Source organism: Lissotriton helveticus, chromosome 9 (assembly GCF_964261635.1).
Source record: "Lissotriton helveticus chromosome 9, aLisHel1.1, whole genome shotgun sequence".
NCBI lineage: Eukaryota > Metazoa > Chordata > Amphibia > Caudata > Salamandridae > Lissotriton > Lissotriton helveticus.
This window is the reverse complement of record NC_136070.1, coordinates 1,007,191,417-1,007,218,961: the sequence shown is the minus strand read 5'-3', so window position 1 is coordinate 1,007,218,961 and position 27,545 is coordinate 1,007,191,417. Positions and strand designations below refer to the sequence as shown.

Genomic DNA, 27,545 nt, shown 5'->3' with positions numbered 1-27,545 from the left:
ACCAACCATATTTTTCTCACTTTGTTATAACCAGGGCAGCTGAAAAAAACATGCAGCCCTGATTCCTCTAGATAATCACAGGCATGGCACCTAACCTCATTCTGGGCTCTCCACTTCGATGTAAAACAGCGGAGAGGAAGAACCCCAAATCAAAATTGTAAATAAGGTTTCCTAGCGTTCACAGGTTTAATAAGGTCTAGAACCTTCTCATAGGTGGAATTATCCTTTATTTCCAAGAAGGCTCTAGTTAGTTTACCTGTGTTAGAGCTGGAATGCAATAAGGCCATTCTGTGGTTCTCGTAATAAGCCTTCATTTGTTTCCTGGAGATTAGCGGGCAGGCTAGCTCTGGATCAGCCCAACACTCCCCCAGGCCCATATCTATCAACAAATGTTTGATATGGGAAAACCAGGGCAATCTAGCAGCACCCCTTATCTTCAGAACTTCAGACAATTCTTCTTTGTATGGGAGAAGTTCAGGAGTCAACCACAAGCGACGCCAATACAGTAGAGGTCTAAGGCTCAACACTTCTCCTAGTGCCATTAGTCCTACATCTAAACGGAGTGGAATTAGAGGAGTGCTGCGCGGCAGCCTAAATAGGTTCCTGATATAATGATTCTCAACCTGTGATAAGGACTTAAAGTTACAGTGGCCCCATAGCTCTGCGCCATATAATGCGCCCCCTCATGTCTGAGCCTTGTAGATTTCTAGCGCCAGGCTGACGGCGCTCGTCTGATTTATTAAAAACCTTCATGATGCCCCCTGTCGACTGGGCTAGTTTTAATGTTGACATCGTTATGTGCGCCCCCCAGTCCATGGACTCAGTGATGGTGATGCCTAAGTATATAAAAGATGTCACTCTTTCCAGGGGTTTACCGTTGAGTGAAGGATTTGGACGGGTGCTCTTTGGTTTGTTAAACACCATAAATTTCGTTTTCTGTAAGTTAATCTCAAGACCTCTTTCCTCACAGAATAACTGGAATCTATCCAAAACCCTTTGAATCCCCATAGGTGATTTGGACACCAAAAGGGTGTCATCGGCAAACATCATAGCCGAATTTTGGGGCATCTAAATCTCTTTCTTGTGTCAGAGCATCTATCAGGCCGTTACTGTAGAGGCTAAACAAAGTTGGCGCAAGAACGCAGCCCTGGCGTACGCCACGTTTGACAGGTATGGGTGCTGTCAGTTTTCCATCCCTACCGTATCTTATTTGCGCGAAATTATTTTCATATAGGCGCCTAATAAGTTGTATTAAATACACAGGAGCCCCCAACTCAAGTAAAACTGACCACAATTTTTCCTTTGGCACCAAGTCAAAAGCTGACCTTAGGTCTACAAATATTAAGTAGAGGCTTCCCCCCTCCAGGCAAACCGTCTTCCAGTGTAACAGTTGTAATCTTAGTACTTGGTCCAGGGTCGACAATTTTTCCCTGAACCCTGCCTGGAAGGGTGAGAGTACACTGTCATCATCCATCCAGGATTGGAGCCAAAGGAGCAAGACTCGTGCAGAGATTTTTTGAGGGATGTCAATTAGACTGATTGGTCTATAGTTACTTGGTAATAAAGGGGAGCCCTTTTTAAAAATCGGGATTATCTCCGCACCAGCCGAGCTAACAGGGATCTTCATACCCATCAGTATTGCGTTAAAGAGGGCCCAAAGGTAGGGAGCCCAAATAGATGGCTCGCTCCTAAAGAGATCCCCAGGAATCTTGTCCAAGCCAGGGGCTTTGCCTGGGGCTGTTTTTCCCACTGCTCCTTTTATTTCCTGTAAAGTAATACTCAGTCCCGGGCTACCATCAGAGTAATGATTAATATCCCTTATTACTGGCGGATAAACCGCTTGTGAGGGGGATCAAACTGTTGGAGGCACATTATGTCTCTCCTCTTCCTTGTAAAGGGATTCAAAGTACTCCCTCCAGACCTCTTCTTCCAGATTAGGTTCTAGCGCTCTTTTGGGTATAGTTGAGCCAGAGTTTACAACTCCCCAGAATGTTCTCATGTCTCTATCCCCTAGTGATGTTTTGAATAGATCCCAGTTATCCATTTTCCACCTGTGCTTTGCTTCATGGACAACTTCTTTATAGGCCCTTCTCAAGATTTTAATTTGGGGGCGATCCTTTGCTTTAAAAGAAGCCACCAATGCACTTTTAGCTTTGCGGCAGGATGCATTATACCACGGGTGGGGCACAGGCCTACTAGGTCTACTCGGTTTACTAGGGGAAAAAAATAGTTTAATAAAATTTCTTTTCGTTTATCGAGGTTTAACCCGATCGCCTCTTTATCCATAAGGTCCCTATTGTGATTATATAGGGTAGAGGCTTCTAAAAATATTGGTAATAAAGCATCATAGAGACTACTCAAGTTTTCCTGTGATTGACTAAAATTAATCCAGCGTACTCACCTCCTGCAGTTTGAAACAATTAACTTAGAATCATCAGGAGTATCATCATAATGGGCTCTCCCGGGGTTCAATATTTGCAGATCCACTACTAACGCATCATGGTCACTATCTACACGGGGAAGAATTCTGAAGTCGTCCATCCTATCACAAGAATTAATATTAATAAGAATGTAGTCTAATAGGAACCCTCGGTCCTTGCTATGGAACGTGTAACCATATGATGTTTCGGAAAGTGATCTTCCGTTACACGCTCTTAATGAGTGTTTAAGGACAAGGCAATTCATCTGGATTACCAAGGGAGACCATTTGTTCACTATTGGGCATCTGGATTCCGGTATTTCAAAAAGGAGGTCCTCTTCAAGAATACTGTCAAGATACAAGCCCTCAAGAGGCTTGAACTGGCAGTTGAAGTCCCCTCCTACTATGCCCATATGTTTTAAAGTGATGCTAGATAGAAATATATCTAATTCCTCCACAGTGGTGGACTCCATTCCCCTAGAGGTAGGACTTGAGTAAACATTGATTAAAACAATAGGAGTTTTAAGAGGAAAATGCAATTGGACACATAATATATCACTGGAGCCGGTATCAAGTTGCACAACCGTGCAACCTAAGTGGACACCTACCCATGTGGTTAATCCCCCAGATGGTCTCCCTACACCAACAGAAATTGCCGGGATGCTAAAGGAGGCAAATCCCAGCATGGTAACCTCTCCTCTTGCCCATGTTTCTTGGAACATACATATATCATATTCACCAATAAATGATCTCCAGTCAGGGTCATCTATTTTGTTATTGATGCCCGCAACGTTCCAGGATATGGTCCGTGTGATCTGATGATTAAGAATGATCTTATTGGCAGTTTCCAAAGGCTGGGGATTAGAATTCTCAGTTCCTATTTGTGTAGCTACCTGCTCAACTGTCCCTTCTACTGTGGGATGATGAGGACTTTCAATCAGGGCTAGTCCACCCCCATTAAGGATGCTGCTTCGGGAGCCGCTCAAGCACTCTCCGACCAGGCCTTGTATGTTCCCTTTTCCTTATAAACTCGAAGGATTGGGCTCCCACCATTCCTCTTAGCAGACATTGTGCAATTTGATTATTATTATATGGAACATTATCTTGCTAACATGTGAAATTAAGGAAATTAATGTAGTTTGCAGGATGTGAGTGAGGTCTTTTTAAACTGCTGGCTAATTTGCAGTTTTCTACATCTGTTGGTACAGTTTGGTGAGGACATTAACTGAATCCTCTTTTGTTGCTTCCCCTCTTTTCCGTGCAATTTCTAGTCTTTATTCGGTCTTCCATTTGGATTTCTTTTGCTTTTTTGTCTTGAGTAGCTCTTCTGAGATTCATCCTTAATTTCGGTCCATATTTATTCTAGCTCCCAATCAATCAAATTCAGCATTTAATACTGCTTTCTGCATTTTGCTGAAATGTGGTAGGAATATTTTAAGAATGTAATCCGTTTGATTCCGGTGTGCTGCATTTGCGGTTTCCCATGTAATAAGCTGCGATGAAACGGTATATACGCGAGACCACCTTGCTAGTTATTTATTCTCCTAATATTGTAGCTTCTAGGGGGCTGCTATTAGGGATTGATTTTGAGTCCACGCCTTCGGCCTGCAGAGCATGATTCAGTATTTTGCATGCGATTCAGTTGGAATTCTTTTTGGAGAATCTTAAACGATTTCACTCACCTTTGATCTACTAGGTCTCCTAACGTGGAGAGCCATATATTTTGTCACTGACAATATCCAGATAGTTTCCCCAACTTCCCTTAGTGCAGTCCCTATCCATAGTGGTGTGTGTTTAGTCTCCTATTCCCACCATCCCAAGTGTTTGGTTGCATTGTCCAGGTTTCAAGTGCCATCTGGGTGGGTTGCAGCAACTGCCACTTGCTGACCACACTATAGACATAGTATATTTATGTGAAGTGCTCAAATACATGTCTCTCCGGACTCGTTGCTGGATCTAGTCTCGGAGCAAACCCCCATAGATCCATTCCATACCCGTTCAACTTAGCTATTGTCTCTTGCTATGCAAACCAGTGGGTGACGCATTTTCTATGGATTGCGCATTTCGAATAAGAATTTTTCTGGAATTGGATTAGTGCAGTGATAGACCTGGCTGGTGATTTTTCCCCAGAGTTGGTGGATAGTTATATAATACTGTAGCTTGTTTTGAGTATTTTGTTTCCCCAATCGAGTGACTTCTGCCGTATTGGGTTAGTCACTTTTAATCAAAGAGAGCCAAAATATCTTTTTTCCTGGATACTCAACAACTGATTAACCTTCCTGCTTTTATTCTGCACCCAAAGTATCAGCAAATCTGTAGGCAAACAATTTCTACAAGTGTTCTGATTTATATCCTGACACATGGGCTTCAATACAATATTACTTACAAAATTGTGTGGACAAATACCTTTTGAAGTGATATTACATGGGCTAAATGTATGGTCTGTCGTGACACAATATGCATGCTGTAGTTTTCCACAGAGAGAACGCAATATAGTTTAAGCCTCACCGGCAGACTATGAGATATACAAAGGTTAGTCACTGTGAGCCTCTACTTCTTTACCACAGATAATAAAATCCGGATTCCTTTTTACCGATTTTGGCAAGCAGAGACTTTTGTCTTTTCCAGGATGACCCAAAAGGCCCAGGTTTCACAGTATGTCTTACTACATATCACGGAGAACTATGTTCTTTACCCCCACATAAATGATGGATTTCTGCAAGTGTGGTCACCGTTTTCGCTGGAAAGAAGTAATGCAGTCTACAAAGACATTACAGGAATTTCAGGTCCTCTAGTTCCATGGATTATTTCTTCAATTGCTCTTCTTGAACTGAGATTGGCCAGGTGTTCCACAATCTCCTCCATGTCTTTGGCTGTCCCGTATACAATTGAGGCCAAAAGAGTGAAAGCTTAATATAGGGGACATTCATGAGATACTGCCATGTTGAAAGCATGTTATGTATGTACCTGATAATTATAAAATATTTTAAAACAAGCTCAACTGTACTTGTGAATATGTGCATCAATCAAGAGTACATGTGCGCAGATGGTGCACACGTGGTGAATATCAACCTTCAATTTCAGACCACTTTTTAGTTTGTATAGAACACATGATCAGCTCTGTCCTGGGAACCTCGATAATGCAAAGTGTGTAATATGGTAATCAGCAAGAAAATACTGATATAAGACTTCGGCTTCCAAGATGGCTACAAATGCCATGCTTCCGAGTGCTCTTTTATTAAGAGAAGGGTTGGGCTTGGCGCTTCCCTGAGTGTTTTGAGCAGCTTTCTTTACCTTGTAAAGGCTGTGAGGATTTAGTAGCCAGATCCTACTCAAGGAATCTAGTTTTCATATTTGGACATTAAACAGCAATTCTAACCAGACACTGGACTAACAATAAAAAACAAAACACCCTATGCATGACTTTCGATTCACCAAAATGCCAGAGGTGATGCATATTACATAATGTACTATTTGACGCTTGGATCAGGAGATGTGAGACAAGATTGATGACATCTTAGGAAGTATTAAATGATCTACGGCCCCAATGACATCACAGGCAGATACCACATAAATTAACAAATTACAAGAAGAAAAGATTAAAAAGTAACAAAACACAACAGCAGATAAAAGGCAATTTTGTTATTTATTTGTTTATTAACTAGAGTGCTACCATGATATGCCAAATGTGCAAGCAAGACATGGTAGTAGTGCAGTTACGATATGACAGAGGTACAAATACTGCATTCCAAGGCATGGTCATTAAATGCCAAAGTACAACCTCATATGGCTTTTAAGTCTGACGTGCCAAGGCACAACCATCATATCCCAAAACACAGCCTCAAATGCAAAGCCATCAAACACACAGATGTAGTTTCAAAATACAGATCCAGCTTTATATGTCCATGTAAATCATAGGCAGAATGACAGCCGTAAGAGCTTAAGATAATATAATATTGGAAGCCTGATTAGGTCTGCCACCTCCCAACAGTCCGCCTACATTTGTTTGATATCCAAGCATAGTCTATTTTTAGTCTTCTATATTGTCTTTGCCAATAGACATCTATTCCTCTCCTGCTTATATCTAAACTCTTTTTGAATTTATTGCTACTACTTAACTGACCATCTAAAGGGTAGAGTTGGATTGATCGGAATTCTAATTTGTGGTCTGCTGCCAGCAGTAAGGGCTTGTTATTTATAAATGAACAACCAATGCACTGATACTTAAGAGTTGCAATTATTAAAACAATTAATGTTACATATAGTTTCTAATCTAAGACACTGAGTTTAACTGATATATATATATATATATATATATATATATATGTATGTATAACCCAGTGGTGTTTGCCACAGGGTAGTTATAATTAGGATTGTGTTTCTATAGGAGAGGCATGTTGCTAATAACGTTGGCACCGTTTGAAGAATCTCTAAGAAGCTTTCCAGAAATTGCTAGTCTGCACATGGAAAGTTTCTAGTTGATCTGTTAAGAGGGGCTAAGAATAAGGGGGGTATCGAAATGCGTGGGGGGTACATAATGTTTATTTGGTGGGCATAGCCCCTCCCCCCTGCCTGGAGCCAAATTGGGCCCCAGGGACCCAAACCCCAGGGCCATGTATTACGAAAAAAAGGGAGCGGGGCCGCACTACCTCCCCCTCCCCAAGCCAGGAGACTTCCCGGGGACCGCAACCCCCCGAGCTGAATTTTAAGTAACAGGGAAGGGGGCTGTGCACCCCCCCCCCTCCCTGAGCCATACAAGGGTCACGGGTACCCCACCCCCAGGGCCAGCTCTGTGACGGTGTACCAGTGCCTCCAACCCCATGACACTGCCTATTTTCCTGCACACAGTGAAAGTGCAAATGTTCTCCCACTGGGCAGGAGCACAAAGCTACTTCCATCAGTGGAAAAACAAAACATTTCCCTGCCCGTGCTCTTGGTCAGGGAAATGCTTTGAATTGCTACCACCCTGCTGGAGCAAAAGAAAACTGCTCCTGCAGGGTTGGAGTAATATATTTATGTGGGTATATATATATCACTGAAAAAAACAAAGGTTAAAGTAATGTTATAGTTGAGTGAAATGTTGAGTAACAACGGTTTAAACTCTAAAAACCACAGAAATTCACAAGTTATAGTTATCTCCAGTAACTATAATTTGTGTGCTAAGTTAACTGTAACTCACGCCCTCACCATGCACTGCTAATTACCCCACATATTGCATTGATTATTACATCTTCTATGACAATTGATAATATCCCTGCAACATTTGCAATTAAATTTTTGATGAGAAAACAGTGCATGGCAGAGGCAGCCTCGGCCGTGGAGGGAGTTCCATGGGGCAGACAGGCGGTGCGGGGGAGGGGCAGGGTGGGGGTTGATTACCACCGGAATATGGGTGATTGGAGTTAAGTAAACAACGACATTTAAAAAACGAATTGCATTGCGCGCCCTGCATCGCAAAATGTGATGAGGGCACTACGAAATTCATTTTATTAATTTAATTGTTTACTTACCTCCAATTATCCATATTCCGGTGTTTACCACCCCCCACCCAGTCTATCTGCCCCACGGAACTCCCTCCACGGGCTGCGGCTGAGCAGAGGCACAAGTTATCGTTACCTTAGAGCACGAGTTATAGTTCCCTGAGATAACTATAACTGGTGAATTTCTGTGTTTTTTTCAATTTAAACTGTTACATAGTACAGAAAACTACTTTTATTTATTTTTTACTGTGGGATATATTATACATATATACATACACACACACACACACAGGTTTGCTTTCAACTGCAAATAACCTTTCATTGGACTAAATAGTTAGTTTTGCACTCTTAACAGGATTTACTCTCATGAAGATTTTCATGTGAGTAAATCTACTCCTAGAGGAAGGTTCTGGGAGTGCTAGAATACAGTGAGAGTAGGTGGACACTCACATCTATACATTTCTGGGTATTTCTTGAAAATCAGAAATGCTTTAGGAATTTGTTTGGAAACCTGCAACTTTAAGGAATGCCTCGAAATTGTAAATCTGCACCAATGTGAAGCTGTAGACTTGCAGATTTAGAGTTATGAATTTCTGAGAATCGGGCTCAATAGAGTTACATAAAATGCATAATTTTTATTCAAAATGTACACACTTTGAGGCTTCTGTTACACTTTAAGAGATAAATTTACCTAAACTATATATTGCATGCACTAAGCTAGTTATGAATGCCAGCTTAACTATTCAAGTGTTTAATGATGTGGCAGAATTGAATTATGGAAAGGTATTTGTAATTCAAATTAAAATACTGTATGCACTTTTTGTAGAACCTACTGCCAGGATCATCCAGCTTTGTAATGCCAATAGTAAATAAAGGGGGTTTAACATGTTAATCCCCGTTTTTTGCCTTCACCTGTGCCCTCAGTGCAGCACTTCCAAACAATGCTGTAACAACACTTTAACCATTTGTTTTAAATACTTGGGACATTTTAAACTTCCCACTAAATGTTCCAAGGCTCTCTTAAGAATTGTAAATTATTACACCTGTGCTGACAATGAATTTGCGAGCTTTCCAGAGGTCCTGTGCGGGCCTAAAGAGGAAGAAGAATTGATTTCACTGTCTGCCAATGTGTTCTGAGACGCTCTCAGCCACAGCCCTGGTGTCTTATGTTAGCAGCCATCTGGAGGAGTGTTCTACAAGCTGTTTGGGGTATACAGGACACATATGGCAGAAATGGGATAGCAGAATGCAGCATTGGCTGAAAGATATCCAACTTCGCCTTTTAATTCAATGCCCAAGCAAACACACACTTTCCAAAACAAAGCCGGATCAAGCCATATAACATGACCTTTCCAATATGATGGTCAGTCCATAAGAAGTTGTTGAGGATCTCAATCTATGACGAAGTAACTTTTTTCCTGTAATGTCAGTTTCTTTTAGCCCAAAAATATAGGCAGTTGTGTGTGAAGGATGCATCGCAATGCATTAGCTCCCTTGCATCCATTTTTGTCTCGGATGTTTGATCCTTGACACTGAACTTCTACCGTATTCTAGTCCTGGAATTTGGACTGGCTCTGCTCTCCTTCCTGTTCTTTCTGGATGAGTTTGATGCTTCACATTCTCATCAAATCTTATCTTCATCTAGGGAGGATTTTCCCCCTTTTAAGTGCCGTCTTATGGAGGCCCTTGACACCCACTGTATGTGCTAGTCCATGCAGACTCTTGAGAAAAGTCACCCTTTCTTCTGGAAATCCAGAAGGCGACTCAATCAGTTCAAGCCTTCAGTCTTTGCCATAAATTAATCTTCAGATAGATTTTGGTGAACGTTGCACTTTTCTCAAATATTCTAGGACTTAAGTTAGGATAGTAGATCTGGCTTTTCAGCATCCGCAAAACACTCTGCTGCTCTGAAGGCACAGTTGAAGGCAAGAAATTAAAGTGTACTGGTAATATTCACCTATTTAATGGTGATCAATTGCAAAAGGCTAAACCACCAAATCTGCTAGAATGGTCTCAAACTTCTGACATTTAAGTCCATAGCGGTATGTTTACCAGTGGAATGAGAATCATTTTTTAAAAAGGCCAAAAGTATTGTGAGATTTGGAGCATTCTTGTACCTTCTGAATGTCTCGTTCCAGCTACATTGGTCTTAACCAGGGCCACTAGAATTATACAGCAGGGGAGGGCCAAATTATGCTGCCAGGTGGAGTAAATTATACAGCACAACAAAGCAAATTATGCAGTACATTTTGTAATAGTTGTACTTCATGATTAGTTTGACATTTTTAGGTGTCGGTATGCGCTGTCTCGAAGAGACATGTATATGTTTTGTGGGCTTCCGCCCCGCCCATAGGCTTCCCATTTGCTGGTTCCATCGTCACTCTCCTATTCTTTCTCGCCATTTGTCCATAGCATGCATGGGTCATACCTCTTTCAGTGTTTAGCCCGCTCCGAGAGCATGAACCAATTACTACAATACATCCACAGCTCCCATTTTAGCAACTGTTTTAGGAACTATTTGTTTTATCAGATTTGGAGCACTTCACACTAGCGCTCGTGCTTCTCTGCGCTAGTTCTGTAAACAGGCCTGAAAGTCTTGTCCTTATCTCGTCACATTTGTTGTGCATTCAAAAAACAAAATCAAATGTCAGACGCTGTTTTCCAAGGGCGCCTGTTCCGTCTCTCAACACTCTCCGCTTGACTGCTTGGTTTTTTCTTTCTCCCACATTGTGGCTTGTTTTGCCTCTAGAGTAAACTGGCTCCCCTTCATGTCTAAAAATAGGACTGCCAGCTAAGTTTCACTATTGCTCAGGGAATCTGTTAGTGCGTTTATTAGGAGTAGGGCTACTCTTGGGGATCGGATGCAACCCAGAGAGAGCAAACTAAACATGGAAAAGGAATGCGCACACCCCAGGGCCTCAAATGAGATTAATATCCGTGACAAGTTATTAAAATGCATTACTGAAAGATGGAGCATTTTTGGTGACTGTTTACTTAGATCTCAGAGTACGCTTGATTGACTTTCAAAACGCATGATTCAATTATGCTTCTTTCACTGCAATTTGAAGGCTTTATTTGGGTGAATGTTTAAAAAGAAAATCACGGATAGAAAGTCTTTAAAGCTCAAGTTTTGAAAGGAATTTATGCACACTCAAAATAAAAGTAATATTGCACTGGCAAATCAGAGTTAAATACTTTCAAGTACTGTTTTTAATTTTTACTCTGGTTTGCTGGTGCAACACCACTTTTAATTCGGAGTACATGTGATTTAATTGCAAAACATATCTTAAACAATAGATCATTTGATTTTTGCGGGAAATATGCAGCTAACTATGCTCTGTACATTGCAGTGAAAAGGGCATGAAAATGCGCTTTTAAAGTGCTCTCATAATTAAAAAATGTTTCACCATCAAATCAGGATAGAAATAAATACAATGATTTTCTGGTGCAGGGTTATTTTTAATTTTGAGTGTGCATGGGCATTACTTTGGTTTCACGTTTCAAGTTCCAGACAAGCAGTCACATAAACCCTCGCCATGAAATGCAGAGAAGTGCAAGTTTACATTTACACCTCCTCTCTGCAAATTATTTTTTCATGCCTGAGCGCTTGATTTTCGTTTCTCACATTCTTCAAAATAAAGGCAAACCAATTGCATGGAAGCGACAGTGACTAAGTGATATTTACCAACATATATTTCCTTAATATGCCTTTTATTATTCACTTTCACGTGATAGGACAAGAAATACATGGTGAAAACAAACATACTAACTGGGAACATGTGCACTGTTCCATGCATGAAGGGTGACCCCAATAAAAATAACCAACAATTGCTTACATTATGCTAATATTGTTTGCAGTTTGTTGACAGTTAATCTGTGTTAATACTTGGATTTCTGTATCATCGTTTGTTGTGTGTGCCTCCCCACTGACCATTCCATACCATACAGTGACAGGCAAAACCATACCATACCATACAATGACGGGTTATACCTAGGGCTCCCGGTTTTATGGTATTTTTTTAAACATTTTCGTCTGTATTTATCCACATTTATTTTTTGGCAATTTTTTGGGTATTTATCCATATTTGTTTTGTGTTTTGAGAATAAACAGAGTCATAAAATGGTATATTTCCACATTTATTTAACCAATAAACATGCATTCATACTTTGATGCATGTTGAATTTTAGCAAATTAGGCTGCCAAATAAAACAAAACACCCACACGTAAATATAACATTATATACAAATATATGTTAACTAATGCGTATATTTAAGGAAATCTCCGCCTGTTTAGGTCTCGCCTAGAGCGTAGCGCTGCCCTAGAGTGACCTTCAGGAATCGGTCAGCTCTTTTCAAGCACTCGTGCTTGTGCTGGCATCCACCTTGCGGGAGCGAGCAGCGGCGCGCACGCTCATTGAAAACAGATGGCCCGCATGCCTCTGTTCACTCCCGCAAGGTGGATGCCAGCACAAGCACAAGTGCTTGAAAAGAACTGTCGTGCAGGGCGCGTTTTCAATTAGCTCCGGCCGCGTGTGCTTGCTCCTCTCAGTTTGAAACAAACTGTCAAAAGCCTCAAATTTGAACTGCGAGTTTCGAAATAAAAGCAATTGTTTTTGGAGTCTGGCTAGTCATTACCATCCTCGAAATGGGCATTTTGGCAATTCCATGTGAAACACCTAGACTTGCACATGTGAAACATTATATTATGGTGTGTTAAATATATATTTGTTAAGTGCATTCCTGTAATGTGTAGGGTGCGGAAGCGCTTTTGACACGGTGACACCTTCTTTCTGGAATTCACTTTTTCCGGAATCAATGTGAACCATTATTATTGAATTTGATTTTGGCTCTTATTGTTTAAAGACTGAGTAGCCCTTGATTAGAGCTGCAAATGTGAGCAGTTCAAAGCAAATACGTACTATCTCTGGCCTTTGGGACAGAAGCCACCCTAAGGAAATGTGTGCGGCAACTTTATCTGCCCCAATATAACATTTACAGAATGTTCTACATATTATCTACCTCCATGTCACAGGCCCAAATAAGGCCTACATATTGACTAATCAAACAAGCACTTTTAGGAGAATACAGCAGCACAGGTACCGTCTCGCTCGTCTCATCAGAAAACAACCATACAATATCCCAGTTTCGGAAACAACAAGGCAGGCTGTGCAACTGTCTGTCACACACAACACTATAACCAATATATCCTTCTGCACTCATTCTAAGATAAAAAGCATTCATGTGCAGTATAATCGCACCTGGATTTAGTACTACCGCAAACTAAGATTGAACGTTGATTCTGAAATTATGAGCTTTTAGCACACAATGAGTTTCAGAATTATTTTGCCTAGAAATCGCATATATTAAAATCATAATCGATTTTTGCACTCGAAAATCTGCACCTGATGTTACCAAGTGTTAAATTAAGTAATTTGACATATTTTATTATAATTTATTTTAATAAAGTACTTTAACACGTAAACGTACATAAAATGGATTTAAGGAAGAATTATGTATAATTTAACTTCTTAAATGGAACAAAAGAATTACACTAGTTAAAAAAAGGAATAAAAAAATAGACAATTTTTTTTAAATACTATATACTTGTACTAGTATGAATTCTGTCAACAGAAGTAAGAATGAAGCATAAGTGAACAAACATTTACTTATGTCGTATTCACTTTTAGTTTTCTTTAATACGCTTTTAATGTTTCATATATTTTAGAACTTGTAGATATTATTGTAACTATTACTCTAATACATAAAGCTAAAGTTTATTAATCTTTACCTTCCGTACATAAACACATAATCTATATAAAATGTTTTAGGCCTATGCATCACATACATATACAATGTTCAAAAATATTTTAACATTAACAATTCCTTTCTTTAATAAAGAAAGGTATTTCTTCTTGGCTAGTGTCAGAACACCCTTTTTAGGTCTCGCCTAGAGCATAGGGTGCAGCGCTGCTCTAGGAGTGACCTTTAGGAATCGGTCAGCTCTTTTCAAGCACTCGTGCGTGTGCTGGCATCCACCTTGCGGGAGCGCGTTTTCAATTAGCTTCAGCCGCGCGTGCTTGCTCCTCCACTGCCTGTTTCACCCTTGCTATCCCTTGTCAACTTGTTGATCTCTGCCAACTTTTCCTTGCCCCCCCTTCTTAAGCAATCCTTTCCTGCCACCTCTTTAGTATGCCTTTCCTTGTCTCCCCGCCCCCCCTTTCAGCACTGTTTTCCTGACCCCTTCTTCTGCCCTCCTTCCCTGTCTCCCCTCTCCAGCACGCACGCCTTTCTTCCTCTTCAGTACGCGTTTCCTTCCCTACATACCCTCTCCAGCATGCCTGTGAGCAGTGCTCACTTGCATTATGAACTCATACATCAGTGCTGAGGCAACAATAGATGCTCTTCATTACAACTGTCCCGATTTATAACTCCATCCTGGCCTGCCTCGTGCACTACCATAAGGAAGGCCCGCCCACTGTATTAACAAGCATTGGCATAGCCCCGTGGTTCCCAAACTGTGCGCCGCGGCACCCTGGTGCGCCGTTATGACTTGCCAGGGGCGCCGCGGCACGATGTGGGCAACATGCAGAGTGGAGCTGCAGGGGCTCTTAGACAGGGTGAAAAAACAACAAGGCTTCATTAGCACGCAGATGGTCTTTTAAAGACCTGCGAAGCGTTCGGGTGCGGCTGTGTGTGCACCCGGGATGCTGTCTCATCCTGGGCTGCCACACATGAAGGGGAGGCGCAGGCGAGCAAGCAACCCCACCGCCAACGTGCTCAGTGACAAAATGCGGGTTTTAGTCCAAGTTATCCTTCCCGTTTCTTTTCCCGGGTCATCTTAAAGTCCCCTCATCTAATTTTCTTTAAATGTGTATTTCACACCAGGTTTGAGGCTTTCATCCCACCCCAGTATTAACGTAACTCAGCTTTTCTAACCTCCAACACGTCCCTCTCTCCTTTGTGTGGCCAACGTTGAAGTCCCTTCTGGGTACACCTGCCAGGTGCATCTCTCCTTGGCATCGCAGTTACCCTTCCCACCCCATCTGACACTGCAGTTGCTCCTCTCATCCCAGGGTCATTTCCTCCCTGTGCTGGTAGGTCTCCGTTCTCCACAACCTCTATATTAGCTTAACTGGTGCCTCTCACCTGTCTGCTCCTATATCAGAAGCACAGATCACAGCGGGGTGCCCTCTAACACTGTTAAAGCAGTGACATTGAAATATCCTTGGAGTGGACGGACTGGACTGCAGGGGTGCAGGAGGCAACGTACACCCTCGCTGATCTGAATCGCACCTATTTCAGGGATCAAATTTGAAAAGGACATCGTCTCCTGGGGTTTAACCCATCGCATCCCTTCCTGCTGAATAGCAGACATAATGTCAACCCCATTCAGACACGCCGAATCGGTAAAACACAGCCTCGACACTAAATGCCTTGTGTCATAGCTCCCTCCTCTTCCCACCCAAATGGATCCCAGTCCCATGAAAAACTTGGCACAGTCCATGTCCAGTTTCTAAGCTGCCAGTTCGCAGATTGACACCCGGGGAGGAGGAGGGGGGGGTCGGGGGCTGAAGCCCTGTGAGTCCAATGGGTGTTGCGCGCCTGAGTCTGAGGACACAAAGACAACAGGCATGGAATAATGGATAGAGGGCACAAACACGAAGGGAGCAGGTATGGAGGAAAGGGGCAGTCTCAGGACACGAAGGGAGCAGGCCTGGAGGAAAGGGGCAGTCTCAGGGCACGAAGGGAGAAGGCATGGAGGAAAGGGGCAGTCTCAGGACATGAAGGGAGCAGGTATGGAGGAAAGGGGCAGTCTCAGGACACGAAGGGAGCAGGCATGGAGGAAAGGGGCAGTCTTAGGGCACGAAGGGAGCAGGCATGGAGGAAAGGGGCAGTCTCAGGGCACGAAGGGAGCAGGCATGGAGGAGAAAGGGGCAGTCTCAGGGCACGAAGGGAGAAGGCATGGAGGAAAGGGGCAGTCTCAGGGCACGAAGGGAGCAGGCATGGAGGAGAAAGGGGCAGTCTCAGGGCACGAAGGGAGAAGGCATGGAGGAAAGGGGCAGTCTCAGGGCACGAAGGGAGCAGGCATGGAGGAGAAAGGGGCAGTCTCAGGGCATGAAGGGAGCAGGCATGGAGGAAAGGGGCAGTCTCAGGGCACGAAGGGAGAAGGCATGGAGGAAAGGGGCAGGCTCAGGGCACGAAGGGAGAAGACGTGGAGGAAAGGCATGGACAGACAAGGTAGTCTGAGAGCACGAAGGGGGCTGGGATGGACAGAAGGGGAAGTCTGAAAGCACAGTGGGAGCAGGCATTACCAGATGGGTCAATCAGGGGTACAAATGGAGCAGTCATGGACACAAGGAGCAGACTGAGTGCACAAAGAAAGGAGCCATGCACAGAAGGGGCAGTCTGAGGGCGCGGGGGCAGGCATGGACAGAGGGGGCAGTCTGAGGGCGCGGGGGCAGGCATGGACAGAGGGGGCAGTCAGTTGGCATAGGGGCAGGTATGGACAGAAAGGGTAGTCGGGGGTATGGGGGCAGGCACGGACAGAAGGGTAGTCTGAGGGCATGATGGAAGCAGGCATGGACACTAGGTGCAGACTGAGTGCACAAAGAAAGGAGGCATGCACAGAAGGGGCAGTCTGAGGGCACGGGGCTGGCATGGACAGAGGGGGCAGTCAGTGGTATGGGGGCTGCCACGGACAGAAGGGTAGTATGAGGGCACAACGGAAGCAGGCAAAACAACAGGAAGTACTCCCGAGGTCGGGCTTACATCCCCACCCACCCGTCCACCGGTAAAAAAATGGGGGGGAGCCACGGCTAACTGCCAATTAGATCAAGGGAGCCACGGGTCAAAAAAGTTTGGGAACCACTGGCATAGCCAATAGATCTCACCTTTGGAACCTTAGAAGTATTTAGTTATGCAGTACAATATCCTTGGTGCAACAACATCAACTGTTGCATGGACAAACACTTACAAGGTCCCAAAGGGGAAACCTATTTGCTATGCCAATGCTTGTTTTTAAGTCCACATGCTTTCTATGTGCTCCGCTGTTTGCCTGGAATTCATGAATGACAGCTTGGAGAGTCACTTTTAAAAATAAATACGGACTGAAAACATATTGTTTTCTGTCTGCATGTATCTGTAAAAATTTGTAAAAACTGAACATTTGGAGCCTTAGTTATACCATACCATGCCATACATTTACAGATTATACCAGACCATGACAGGCCATATTAAACCATATTACACCATACAATGACAGGTTATACCATATCCTACAAGGTAATAATAATAATAATAATAATAATAATAATAATAAAAGGAAACTTATAAAGCGCCTGGTTACGCACACCGGCGTGTCCCCGCGCTGTAGTGAGTAAGAAGCCCCATACCCCACACTATGCTGCAGGCAGCCCACCCCTTCCTGTGCTACAAGCACCAATAAATATTATTGAAGGAATAGGAAGGTTTTAAGCTTACTTCTGAACCCAGCCTCCGAAGGTTCCAGACGCAGCTCACAGGGAAGTTTGTTCCAGCTCCTAGCCGCCAGAACAATCTACCGCCCATGCGGGCTTTTTTTATTTTAGGGATCACCAGCAGGCCAGTGCCCGTGGACCTGAGGGAGCGGACAGGCCTGTATGTAGTGATTAAGGCCTGCAGAGGCCTAGGTCCCTTATCCTGGATGATCTGATGACACGTACATAAGGCCTTAAACACAATCCTCTTCCTCACCGGCAGCCAATGAAGAGCCTCCAAGCAGATTTCGAAGCAGCTCTTCTTGGCAGCCTCAGGACCAGCCGGGCAGCTGCATTTTGCATCACCTGTAAACGGTCAAGGCTCTTAACCGTGGCCCCTAAGTACAGTAGGTTGCCATAATTTAAACGTGAGGTAACAAGGGCGTGCACCAGCGTCCTTCTAGCTCCAGAGGGGAGGTCAATGATTTTACGTAGACCTTTCAGAACACCAAAGCAAGCCCCCACCACACGATTGATCTACGGAGCAAATGTGAGGTCCGAATCGACCCATACACCCAGGTTCTTAGCCTGTTGACATGGCTCAGGGGCTGGTCCAAGGCAAGGTGGCCACCATGCCGATGACCACACCAACGGGCCTCCCCCCCACCACGAGCACCTCTGTCTTGCTACCATTCAACTTCAGGCAGTTGTTATCCATCCAGGAGGCAAGCTCCTGCATGCAAGCTCCGAAGTTGGGTGCCTCCAGATCAGGAGCCCGTCACAGTGAGATGGCCAGCTGTGTGTCATCGGCATATGACACAATTCGCATTCCATATTCCTCAACTATACTTGCCACAGGGGAGACAGAGATTAAACAGGGTGGGGCTCAGGGCAGAGCCCTGGGGCACACCCTGATCCAAATCCCTCGCTCTGGAAAAATGGGCTCCCTGCCTGACCTGGAACCTACGGTTCGTCAGGAACGATTTAAGTCACTTTAACGCTGCACCTGAGACACCAACCTTATTCAGACACTGTAGCAAGGTGAAATGTGCTACAGTGTCAAAGGCGGCACTCAGGTCCAGAAGGATAAGAGCCATTGTCTGTCCCCCATCAACTCCTTGTCTAATGGTCTCAATGGCCATAAGTAGAGCGGACTCAGTTGAGTGGAGCGATCTAAACCCAAACTGCGTGGGATGGAGAAGATTAGCTTTCTCCACGTAGGCCATAAGTTGCAGATTAGCGGCCTTCGCGGCCACTTTGGCCAAATAGGGCAGCAGCGAAATGGGGCGGAGATTGTCCAATTTCTCCATACTGACGTTGGGTTTCTTCTGAAGGGGGAGTCCCACCGCCTGCTTCCAACCCTCTGGCACTGTGTGTGTTCTGAATGACACATCTAACAGATGCCTGAAGGGCTCAAGGATGTCAAGACGTTCCACGAGTAATTTAGGCGAGGCGGGATCCCTTGGTGACCCTGACTTTATGGACCTGCAGATCTTCTGGAGCATCTCGGGTGGAGGGGTGGTAAAATTCTCCAACCTACACTCTCCCCCGTCAGTCCCCTTAGGCTCCACAAACTCTACACCCCTTCTTTTAGCTACCGGAAAGGAGGAATATATCGTGGCCACTTTCTCTGAGAAGAAGCCAGCGTTACAATCACAAGATTCCTCCTAACTTTCCATGGGCATAGTAGATGGTTTAAGTATGGAGATTTCCCTACAGATCTTAAATAATTCCTTAGTGGAATTTCCTGCCTCCCCAATTCTCTCCGCATAATGCGTGGCTTTAGCCCGCCTAATTAATCCATGGTAGATTCTCCGTTTATCTTTATATTCTAGCTTGGCCTGGTTAAGAAAGGCTACCTTCCACTGCCTCTCTAAACGCTTGCATTCAGCTTTAGCTAGGCGCAGGTCATCATTAAACCATGCGGCTGATTTTAGAGATCTACACCATGATTTATTCAAACGTAGTGGAGTAGTGCTATCAAGAGCCTCTCTCATTCGTTTTTTAAGATTGCCACATGCGGTTTCAGCATCGGAACCTCCAGGCTGCTCTCCTTTAATCAAGGCAGCATTAAACTTTGCCCGAGAAAAGCCGGCCCATTTGCAACACGGACGGCTCATTGTCTGCAGTTCCGGGGCTCTAAGTCCTGGAATTCTCACTACAAAAGGAACAAAGAAGTGATCAGACCAGGGGATAGGGGTAGGCAAGTTCACTTCCACTTCCCCCCAGTTAGCAAACACAGGGTCCAATAAGTGGCCATCCTTATGGGTAGGGGTTTTCGGGCTCAAATTGAACTGAAGTGACTGCAGTTCCTGACACAGATCTACAGCCCCCATGTCCAGAGAGTTCTCTAAATACATATTCAAATCTCCCAACAGGAGGAACTTATCCCTCCGTAGGGCAGATTCCAACATACCTTCTAGCAAGCTTGCAACAAAGCGAGTATAGGGGCCCGGAGGTCTATAAACCAGGAGTCCCTTTACCGTGATGCGCGGGTTAACCCTGATAGTGAAGGCGCCCGCTTCGCTATCAGCTATAGTCCAAGGTTCCAGTTGACAGCTGAGCTGCAGTTTGAAGGCAATAGCTATCCCCCCCCCTCTGCCTGACATCCTATCCAGCCTGACCATCATGTACCCCAAGGGGAGTGCCTCAATTATATCTGGCTCCGAATCTGCGTCCAACCAGGTTTCCGTGAGGAATAGGAGGTCGAGCTTCTTATCCGTAAGTAGGTCGAAGATATCCAACCTGTGCTTGCGCATAGATCTAGTATTCAGCAGACTACATGTGAGCCTAGTTGTCTCTTGCTTAAACTCATCTCCCACACAGAAAACAAATTGACACTCTTTACATCCCCTATCCCCATCTACTTTCATGCTGTGGTAGCACGCCATAGGGGTTCTGGGACAGAGATCATAAAGTTGACTTGCACTCCACTGAACTCTAACAGAATTTTGAGCAGGGGTTTTGGCCCCGGTCCCCGTACGGCCGCAGACGGCTTGCCTTTGGCGCACCCGGATCAGCATCCTCCTTTTATCCCTCCAAGCAGATCATACCATACTCTAGAATGACGACCATACCATGACAATACTATACCCATAACATAACAAGCATTTGCAATGCAATAGGTCTCGCATTAGGAAAGTGTGAGCTATTGGTTTTGTAAATGACACATTTTTTTTAAATATGTGTTGGCTTTGAAAATATATAAATTAATAGCATTGTTATTCACAAAGCCATAGCTTACACTTTCCTAATGCGAGTCCTATTGGCTATGGCAATTCTTGTTGGTAGCAAGCAAGGACAGTGCTGTTGTGGTGCCGAGTGCTGATGTGGTTGGGCTGAGTGAAGTGGTGGTGTCCCCGAGTGAAGTGGTGGTGTCCCCGAGTGGTCCCCCCGAGTGACGTGGTGGTGCCCCCGAGTGATGTGGTGGTGCCCCCGAGTGATGTGGTGGTGCCCCCGAGTGATGTGGTGGTGTCCCCGAGTGATGTGGTGGTGTCCCCGAGTGATGTGGTGGTGTCCCCGAGTGGTGCCCCCGAGTGACGTGGTGGTGCCCCCGAGTGATGTGGTGGTGCCCCCGAGTGATGTGGTGGTGCCCCCGAGTGATGTGGTGGTGCCCCCGAGTGATGTGGTGGTGTCCCCGAGTGATGTGGTGGTGTCCCCGAGTGATGTGGTGGTGTCCCGAGTGATGTGGTGGTGTCCCCGAGTGATGTGGTGGTGTCCCCGAGTGATGTGGTGGTGTCCCCGAGTGATGTGGTGGTGCCCCTGAGTGATGTGGTGGTGCCCCTGAGTGATGTGGTGTGTGAGGGTGTGTGGGGGTGTGAGGGTGAGGGAGGGTGAGGGTCCGAAGAAAATGGTGGCATAAGACAGAGAGAAGAGACTGCGTTGGTCAGTTTCAGAATCAGGAGGGGCAGAGTCAGCACAGTCTGCGAGGAATCAACGTTTCTAGAGGCAAAGCATAGCGGATGTAGCATCGCAGCTAGCAAGTCGAGTGTTTTCAAGCGGAGTGTCCCTAGAGAGATGGCAACACAGCAACAGCATTTGAGGAGCAAGGCTACTGTCAACAACAATGGTAGGTTTTCACTTTCGTCCAGAAACAAGCTCTCGGCATTGCTGTGGCGGGGGAGCGGCAGCCTTTGAAGTCGGATGCCGAGGCACAGACAAATGGTGGTGCGCGATGTGCACGGGGAGGCGGGGGAGCGGCAGCCTTTGAAGTTTGATCCCGAGGCACAGACATATGGTGGTGTGTGATATGACTGGCTCTGTGCACGCGCATAGATCACAATACTGTATGCGATCCGCAGCCGTTTGGTAGACTGTTCTTTTCTGCTTACTATAATCTCGCCGAAGCAATGCGCAAGCGCATTGGCTCAGGTGAGACCTAAAAAGCAATGATTGGCTATACCATTCGACAGGACATACTATATCATATCACAACACATAATACTATTCAATGATAGGCCATATTATATAATGACAGACCATACAATATGATGATACGCCATACCATATTATACGACAAGCGATCCCATACAAATACATTAGACCAGATCATGCTATTCCAACCCATAATATATAATATAATAATATATAATGCCTTACAAGCGAAAGACAGGCCATACTATACTGTACAATGACAGGATATACCATATGATAATATACGTCAAACCGTACCAGGGAACTGGAATTCCTATAGCCAGACGTGCAGGACATATTGTTTGGGGTCAAGGGCAACAAGTTTTTATGTTTATTTTGTCCTTGGGACAAGTAGGCCCAACAACCTGCAGCACAAACCCTTTGGCTGCCAGTTTGCAGTAGCACATTATGGATCAGGGAAGGTAATCTGCAGTTAAGGTAATATTTTTTCCCATATGTTAATGCTGTTCAAACTTGAATTTATGGTTCATTAATTGAAAGCCTTTTATTAGGGTGAGCGCTCTAATTAAATGTTGTAAGCGCCGACTACACTGCTGACAGTGGTTCCAGTACAAAAATGTGTACACACATATTTCAAAGTTTAGCAAAATGAGGCTATGTATAATGCTCCCAGAATGCTCTCTGATTTGATGCTAATATTTGCAAAAGCCTGAAAGCAAGATTGGTGATTCTTTGCTTTCAAAATAAAATGTTCATAAAAAAAATGAAAGCAGAAAAATAATAATTTAGCTCAACTACTGTAAAGTTTCAGGTACCCTTTCTTTGCATCATCATTTAGTAACATATGTTGATGTATGCAAGTATTTCCCAAAAATATTTGTAACGGAAAATAAGTGTAACCAGTTTCAATGATTATGGGAAACAAAAACAAACAAGCATTGGCAAAGTCAGTGGGTCTGAAATTAGTGGTCAGCTTTTTAGTTATGTCAATGTGTGACTTGTTTTTGCATGGTTTTTGTAAAACCTTATTGGGGTATGAGCTGCTAGGCCCTCACCATTATAACAAACATTGGCAAAAGCAAAAATAGTGTTTTGGTCTCAAAAAGCACACACTGCCACAGCAGTTACTGGGAATGAACAAAAATACTTTGTGTGCCGATATGCTTCTTGTGAAAGAACAGAATGCTGTCAACTCACAGTGAAGCCAGCCGAAACAGAACTTTAAGAAACACAAAAGGTCATGGTCACGCCAGAACATATTAGGGGTCCAATTATTAAAGAAAGTCTCAAAAGTGCACCCAAGGTACATGTCCTTGCATTAAGTGTAGCTATGCGGCTTTCGTGAATTCCCAAGAATTTACAGAAGTAGGACAATAAACAGTACTCCTAGAAAATATTTGTTAACTGTATTTTAGTATGGGAAAATATGCATTGGTAGATTTGCTCTCGCGAAAATCTGAGTGTTTGCAAGTTCACTTTTCCTCCAACCACTTTTTTCCAAACCCTGGAAGAAGGTTTACGTCTACCATAGTCAGGAGTAAATTTCCAACATTTCTCTGTATGGTAAAATATTAGAAAAGAGTTTTTGAAACCCTTAAAACATGCAAGTTAGTAGGTTTGCACCGACTAAAGGGCACTCTGACCCTGGAACTATTGCTTACCACTACCTTCAGCCCCAGTATGTAGATCTGCGGAAGCATGGCAACATAAGTGGATTGCAAGTATTCAAACACTACTATGGTATGAGCCCTGGCATAATCAAGGAAGCTATATCAGAATTCTTACTTAATGAGATTTCTGCCATAATTTGTCGCTGCAGTACATGGCACCAAATGGGCAAGTGGATTTTGTTACAGGACAAGTAGATTTATGAAGCAACCTTCCCCATGGACAAGTAGATATTTTATTAAATTCCACACCCCTGCGTACCATGCCATATGATACAATGACAAACTGTACCACACTATATTATACAATGACATGCCATACCATATCATACAATGACAGGCCATACCATACATTGATAGGCCGTGCTGTAATGTACTATACCATACCATACACTGACACGCAAAACCATACCAAACCATATTATACAATGATAGGCCATACCATCCGATACAATGGCAGGCCACACAATAGCATACATACCATACAATGACAGGCAATACCTTACAGACTATAGAATGACATACCATATTATACAGTGACATGCCATAACACCATACCCTGTTCTACAATGACAGGCCAAGCCATACCAGGACTCGAAAAATCTACTTGCTATGGCGTGTCAGATTTTATCAGGTCAAGCGAGTTGACAAAGAACAGGTGTTCTGTTAAGTCAGAAAATGAGGGAGCAATAAAGATGACTTTAAATCTTGTTTTTTATCTTGGCAGATTTGCTCGGAGTTCTGAGACAGAGGTCAGAAGTCAGTCTGCAATTACTTTTCCTTCAGAGACTGCAGAATTCCAGGATTTTGTAAAGTAAACCGTCTAACCTGCTGTACGAAGTGTGAAATGAAAGACTGTAGGGTATCGCGTTTTTCCTAACACATTTAAATAGCTAATAAGTCCACTGTACAAACATTTCAAAATATATTTCAGTAGTTTTGAAAGACCATTTTGTGTACTTCTGTGTATTGAAAAAAGTATTTTAATAAGACGAAAACCATATCAGAACACATTACTTGGTGGTGTGCAAACGATAATATTTTTTCTGAAACCCATTTTTCACAGATTATTGTTAATACACTATATAGTTTCATCAGTAACGCTGCAAGATAGTGGGAAGGTTTTTGCCCATTGCTTGGAAATTTACTTTGTGTAAATGATAGACGCTGCCACATCATGCTTTAGTAATATATTTATTATTAATTCCAAAATCAATTCAAAAGTAATATATTTATTAAAAGGGGGGGGGGTTTAAATATGGCCTGGGAAACACTCCTGCCCCTGCACTGATGGCAATGCTATTAGTCAACAGAGAGGCAAGCAGGGATCATGGGTTCCCTAAATGTGGACTATCTTCTTATTACACATGGAGCAAACGTCTAATCTATTTAAACATAAAAAAGAGTTTTGTTTTGTAAAGCAGAAATGCTAAACTCACATATTTGAAGGTGCACTCATATGTGAGAATGAAGAAAAAGTTGACTTTGTAACACAAAATATTTGCCACTGATCACACAATCTGAGACCAGTTTACAGGCCAAGTACATTACAGTTAGGTCGAGTAGATTATTCAAGTTACTTGACCTGCAGGTGTAGTATAATGTTTGATTTTTCGAGGCCTCCATACCATACCATAACATGCCACACCACATAGACAAAAGCAATATAGCTCACATAGGCAATACCTATTGGCTTTGCCAATGCTGGTTACAATTAACAAGGTCTGGGCATTGGTTAAACCTCATTAGTACCAGTTTAATAACCAAATACAGCAATAAGCAACAGAAAGGGGACCAGTCAACTTTTGCAAAGGGTCTTCCACTGTGCAGTGACACAGGTCACTGCATTCTTAGTAACTTTTGAAACGTTTGAGCTAAAAACAAAAATTATTTAGGGAAAAATATGCGGAAAATGGTGGTCTATGTGGCAAACCCATAACTATGCAAAAATCGCTGTGGTCAGACAATCGCATAATTACAGTGGCCCTGGTATTAACTAACTGATGAAGCTTAACAACATGAACAGACAAGGCAGGCACAAAAAAGCGAAAAGTGAAAGGCAATGTCTGAAACATGTTGACCTGCAATATTAGCATAGCACTTAAAAAAAAGTTCAGTTTACTGTTTATGGCTCAGTCTATGTAACCTCTGAACCAGCGTTATCAAGGGCAGAATGCAGTCACTCACAGTGAAGTTAGCAAATGGATGAATTGAGCTGACCAACTGCCCCTGCTGTATGCAGGGAAAATGTGAAGTCTTAGCAACCTCTGAAACAGGGGTGTCAAGGGCAGTGGCCGGTGTATTAAAAACAAGCCTGAGGTAATAGCTGCAACCAATAGTGACATCCGTGCATCGAGGGGGCACGCCTACTACTGCATCTTAGTTTCTTTACATTTTTTTGCTATTCACTATTTCCTAGTGTAAAGTTGCTCCCAGATACCATACTGTGCCTACTGTGATTAGCAATGGGCTTTATCTTGTTTGGTAGGTGTTTTTTTTTGTTGCATACGTCTCCCTAAACTCATCCCATTTAGGTATAAGAATTCACCATTTTCCAGCCCCTCCCCGCCCATATTTACTACTAAAACATACACCCAAGCTTAAGTGTACGGAAATCTCCACACTTTGGCACAGATCTATGCATAGAAGACAGGTGAAGCAGAAATCTCAGTAAGTAGATTAGTGAATAGCATTTTGTAGAATGTGTGCATTACTACTAAATGGACAATGTTATGTTAATAGGCCCACTAATGAAAACCGATATAGCAACATTATAACATTATGCCTATCAACAACTATACAAGATTTTTATTCTAACTATTAGTCACTGCTTAGAGAAAGCTCACTGACTAACTTGCCTGTTAAACTGGTGTTGACTGAACACAAATTGGATAATAATAATAATAATAATAATAAACTTCTCACATAAGACTTAATAAGGATATTTCATTTAGCATATAACCCTTGATGGTTTTGTTAGGATTCTTGTAACCTATGCTATCTCTTGACCGGCGGAGAGGTGGGGTTCACTATGCTATCTCTTGATCGGGTGGGATCCGGAGGGATCCCACCCTGAGTAATGCATTCATCACAGCCTTAGATTCAGTTTGGAGAAGTGACAGCCTCTATCACTGGCTCTTAACCCTACAAAGGCTAACGATATAAAGTAGATAGCGAATCAAACAACTAGGGATATAACATTCCCAGGCAATCGTACTGAAGGCTACCAATTCCAGTTCAACCAGGATGCTATCAAATCGAGCGGATACATTCCCACCAATAGTGTTCTTTCGAAAAGTAAGCACAACAGAGCTGACCATATTATATGCCTAGAGACAGAGCAGTGTGTACAAAGTGCCTATGTTCTTAAGTCGCACTTCTGCTATGACGCAAACGCCGTGACGTCACGAGAGGCAGTGTATGGCGAGCTTTGAAATGCAGCTTCCTATAACGTATTGGGCTGTAACGTAATCTGCGGGCCGCATATGGCCTTAATCCTAGGGTAATTAAACGATCGCTGGCCTCACCTGTGACCATCTTCACGCTGCGCCTGGGTCTGAATGGTGGGAGCCATGGCTGCCGCTGTTGATTTCCTACACGGCCACGGTCTTCGCAGACGCAGAATCACAAGAGGCAACCGGGGGCCTACGCAGAAGCTGCCCCTACAATGCCTGTCTTAAAATCCGCGGTTTACAGAACCCGACAGGGGTTTAAGTGGAACTATACAAACGGAATGGTGGATCGAGTAGAGACTCTAGGCCCACATCTACATAAATAAATATGTCGGTTCAGGCTCAACTTTGCGTTTAATTACACGTTAGGACCCCCCCCCCTCTAAGCAAGGGACTATGGGTATTGTAGTTTCAACATTGCTGTGAGGGTAAGAAAAGAAAGACTCGATTGGTAAAACAGTTACGAGGTGGCGCCAGGCTTTCTGTAGGCAAATGTGTGTCTTTTCTACTTTTGCAGTGAATTCTTCGTGTCTCACGGAAATGCGTTCAGAAAGAATAGTACAAGAAAATTGCTCACAACCTTCTCAACCATTGCTTAAACACAGCCATGAGAAGAAGTGATACACGTGGATTTATGGTGATACCGGCGTACAGGGTATTTTACCGGTCTGATCAGTATTTTTATAGAAAGAGGGGTG

At 43.5% G+C, this 27,545-nt stretch overlaps 1 protein-coding gene across 1 annotated transcript in view; it reads right to left on the bottom strand.

Moving 5' to 3' along the window:
* PAF1 (PAF1 component of Paf1/RNA polymerase II complex) overlaps positions 1 to 27,183 on the bottom strand; it is a 63,751-nt gene extending 36,568 nt beyond the window's left edge. Inside the window, exon 1 of the mRNA XM_078661326.1 lies at positions 26,923 to 27,183. Within this exon, the coding sequence (XP_078517452.1) occupies positions 26,923 to 26,969 (47 nt within the window). The 5' untranslated portion in view covers positions 26,970 to 27,183. The remainder of the gene's footprint in view (positions 1 to 26,922) is intronic.
* Between the last annotated feature and the right edge of the window lie 362 nt (positions 27,184 to 27,545).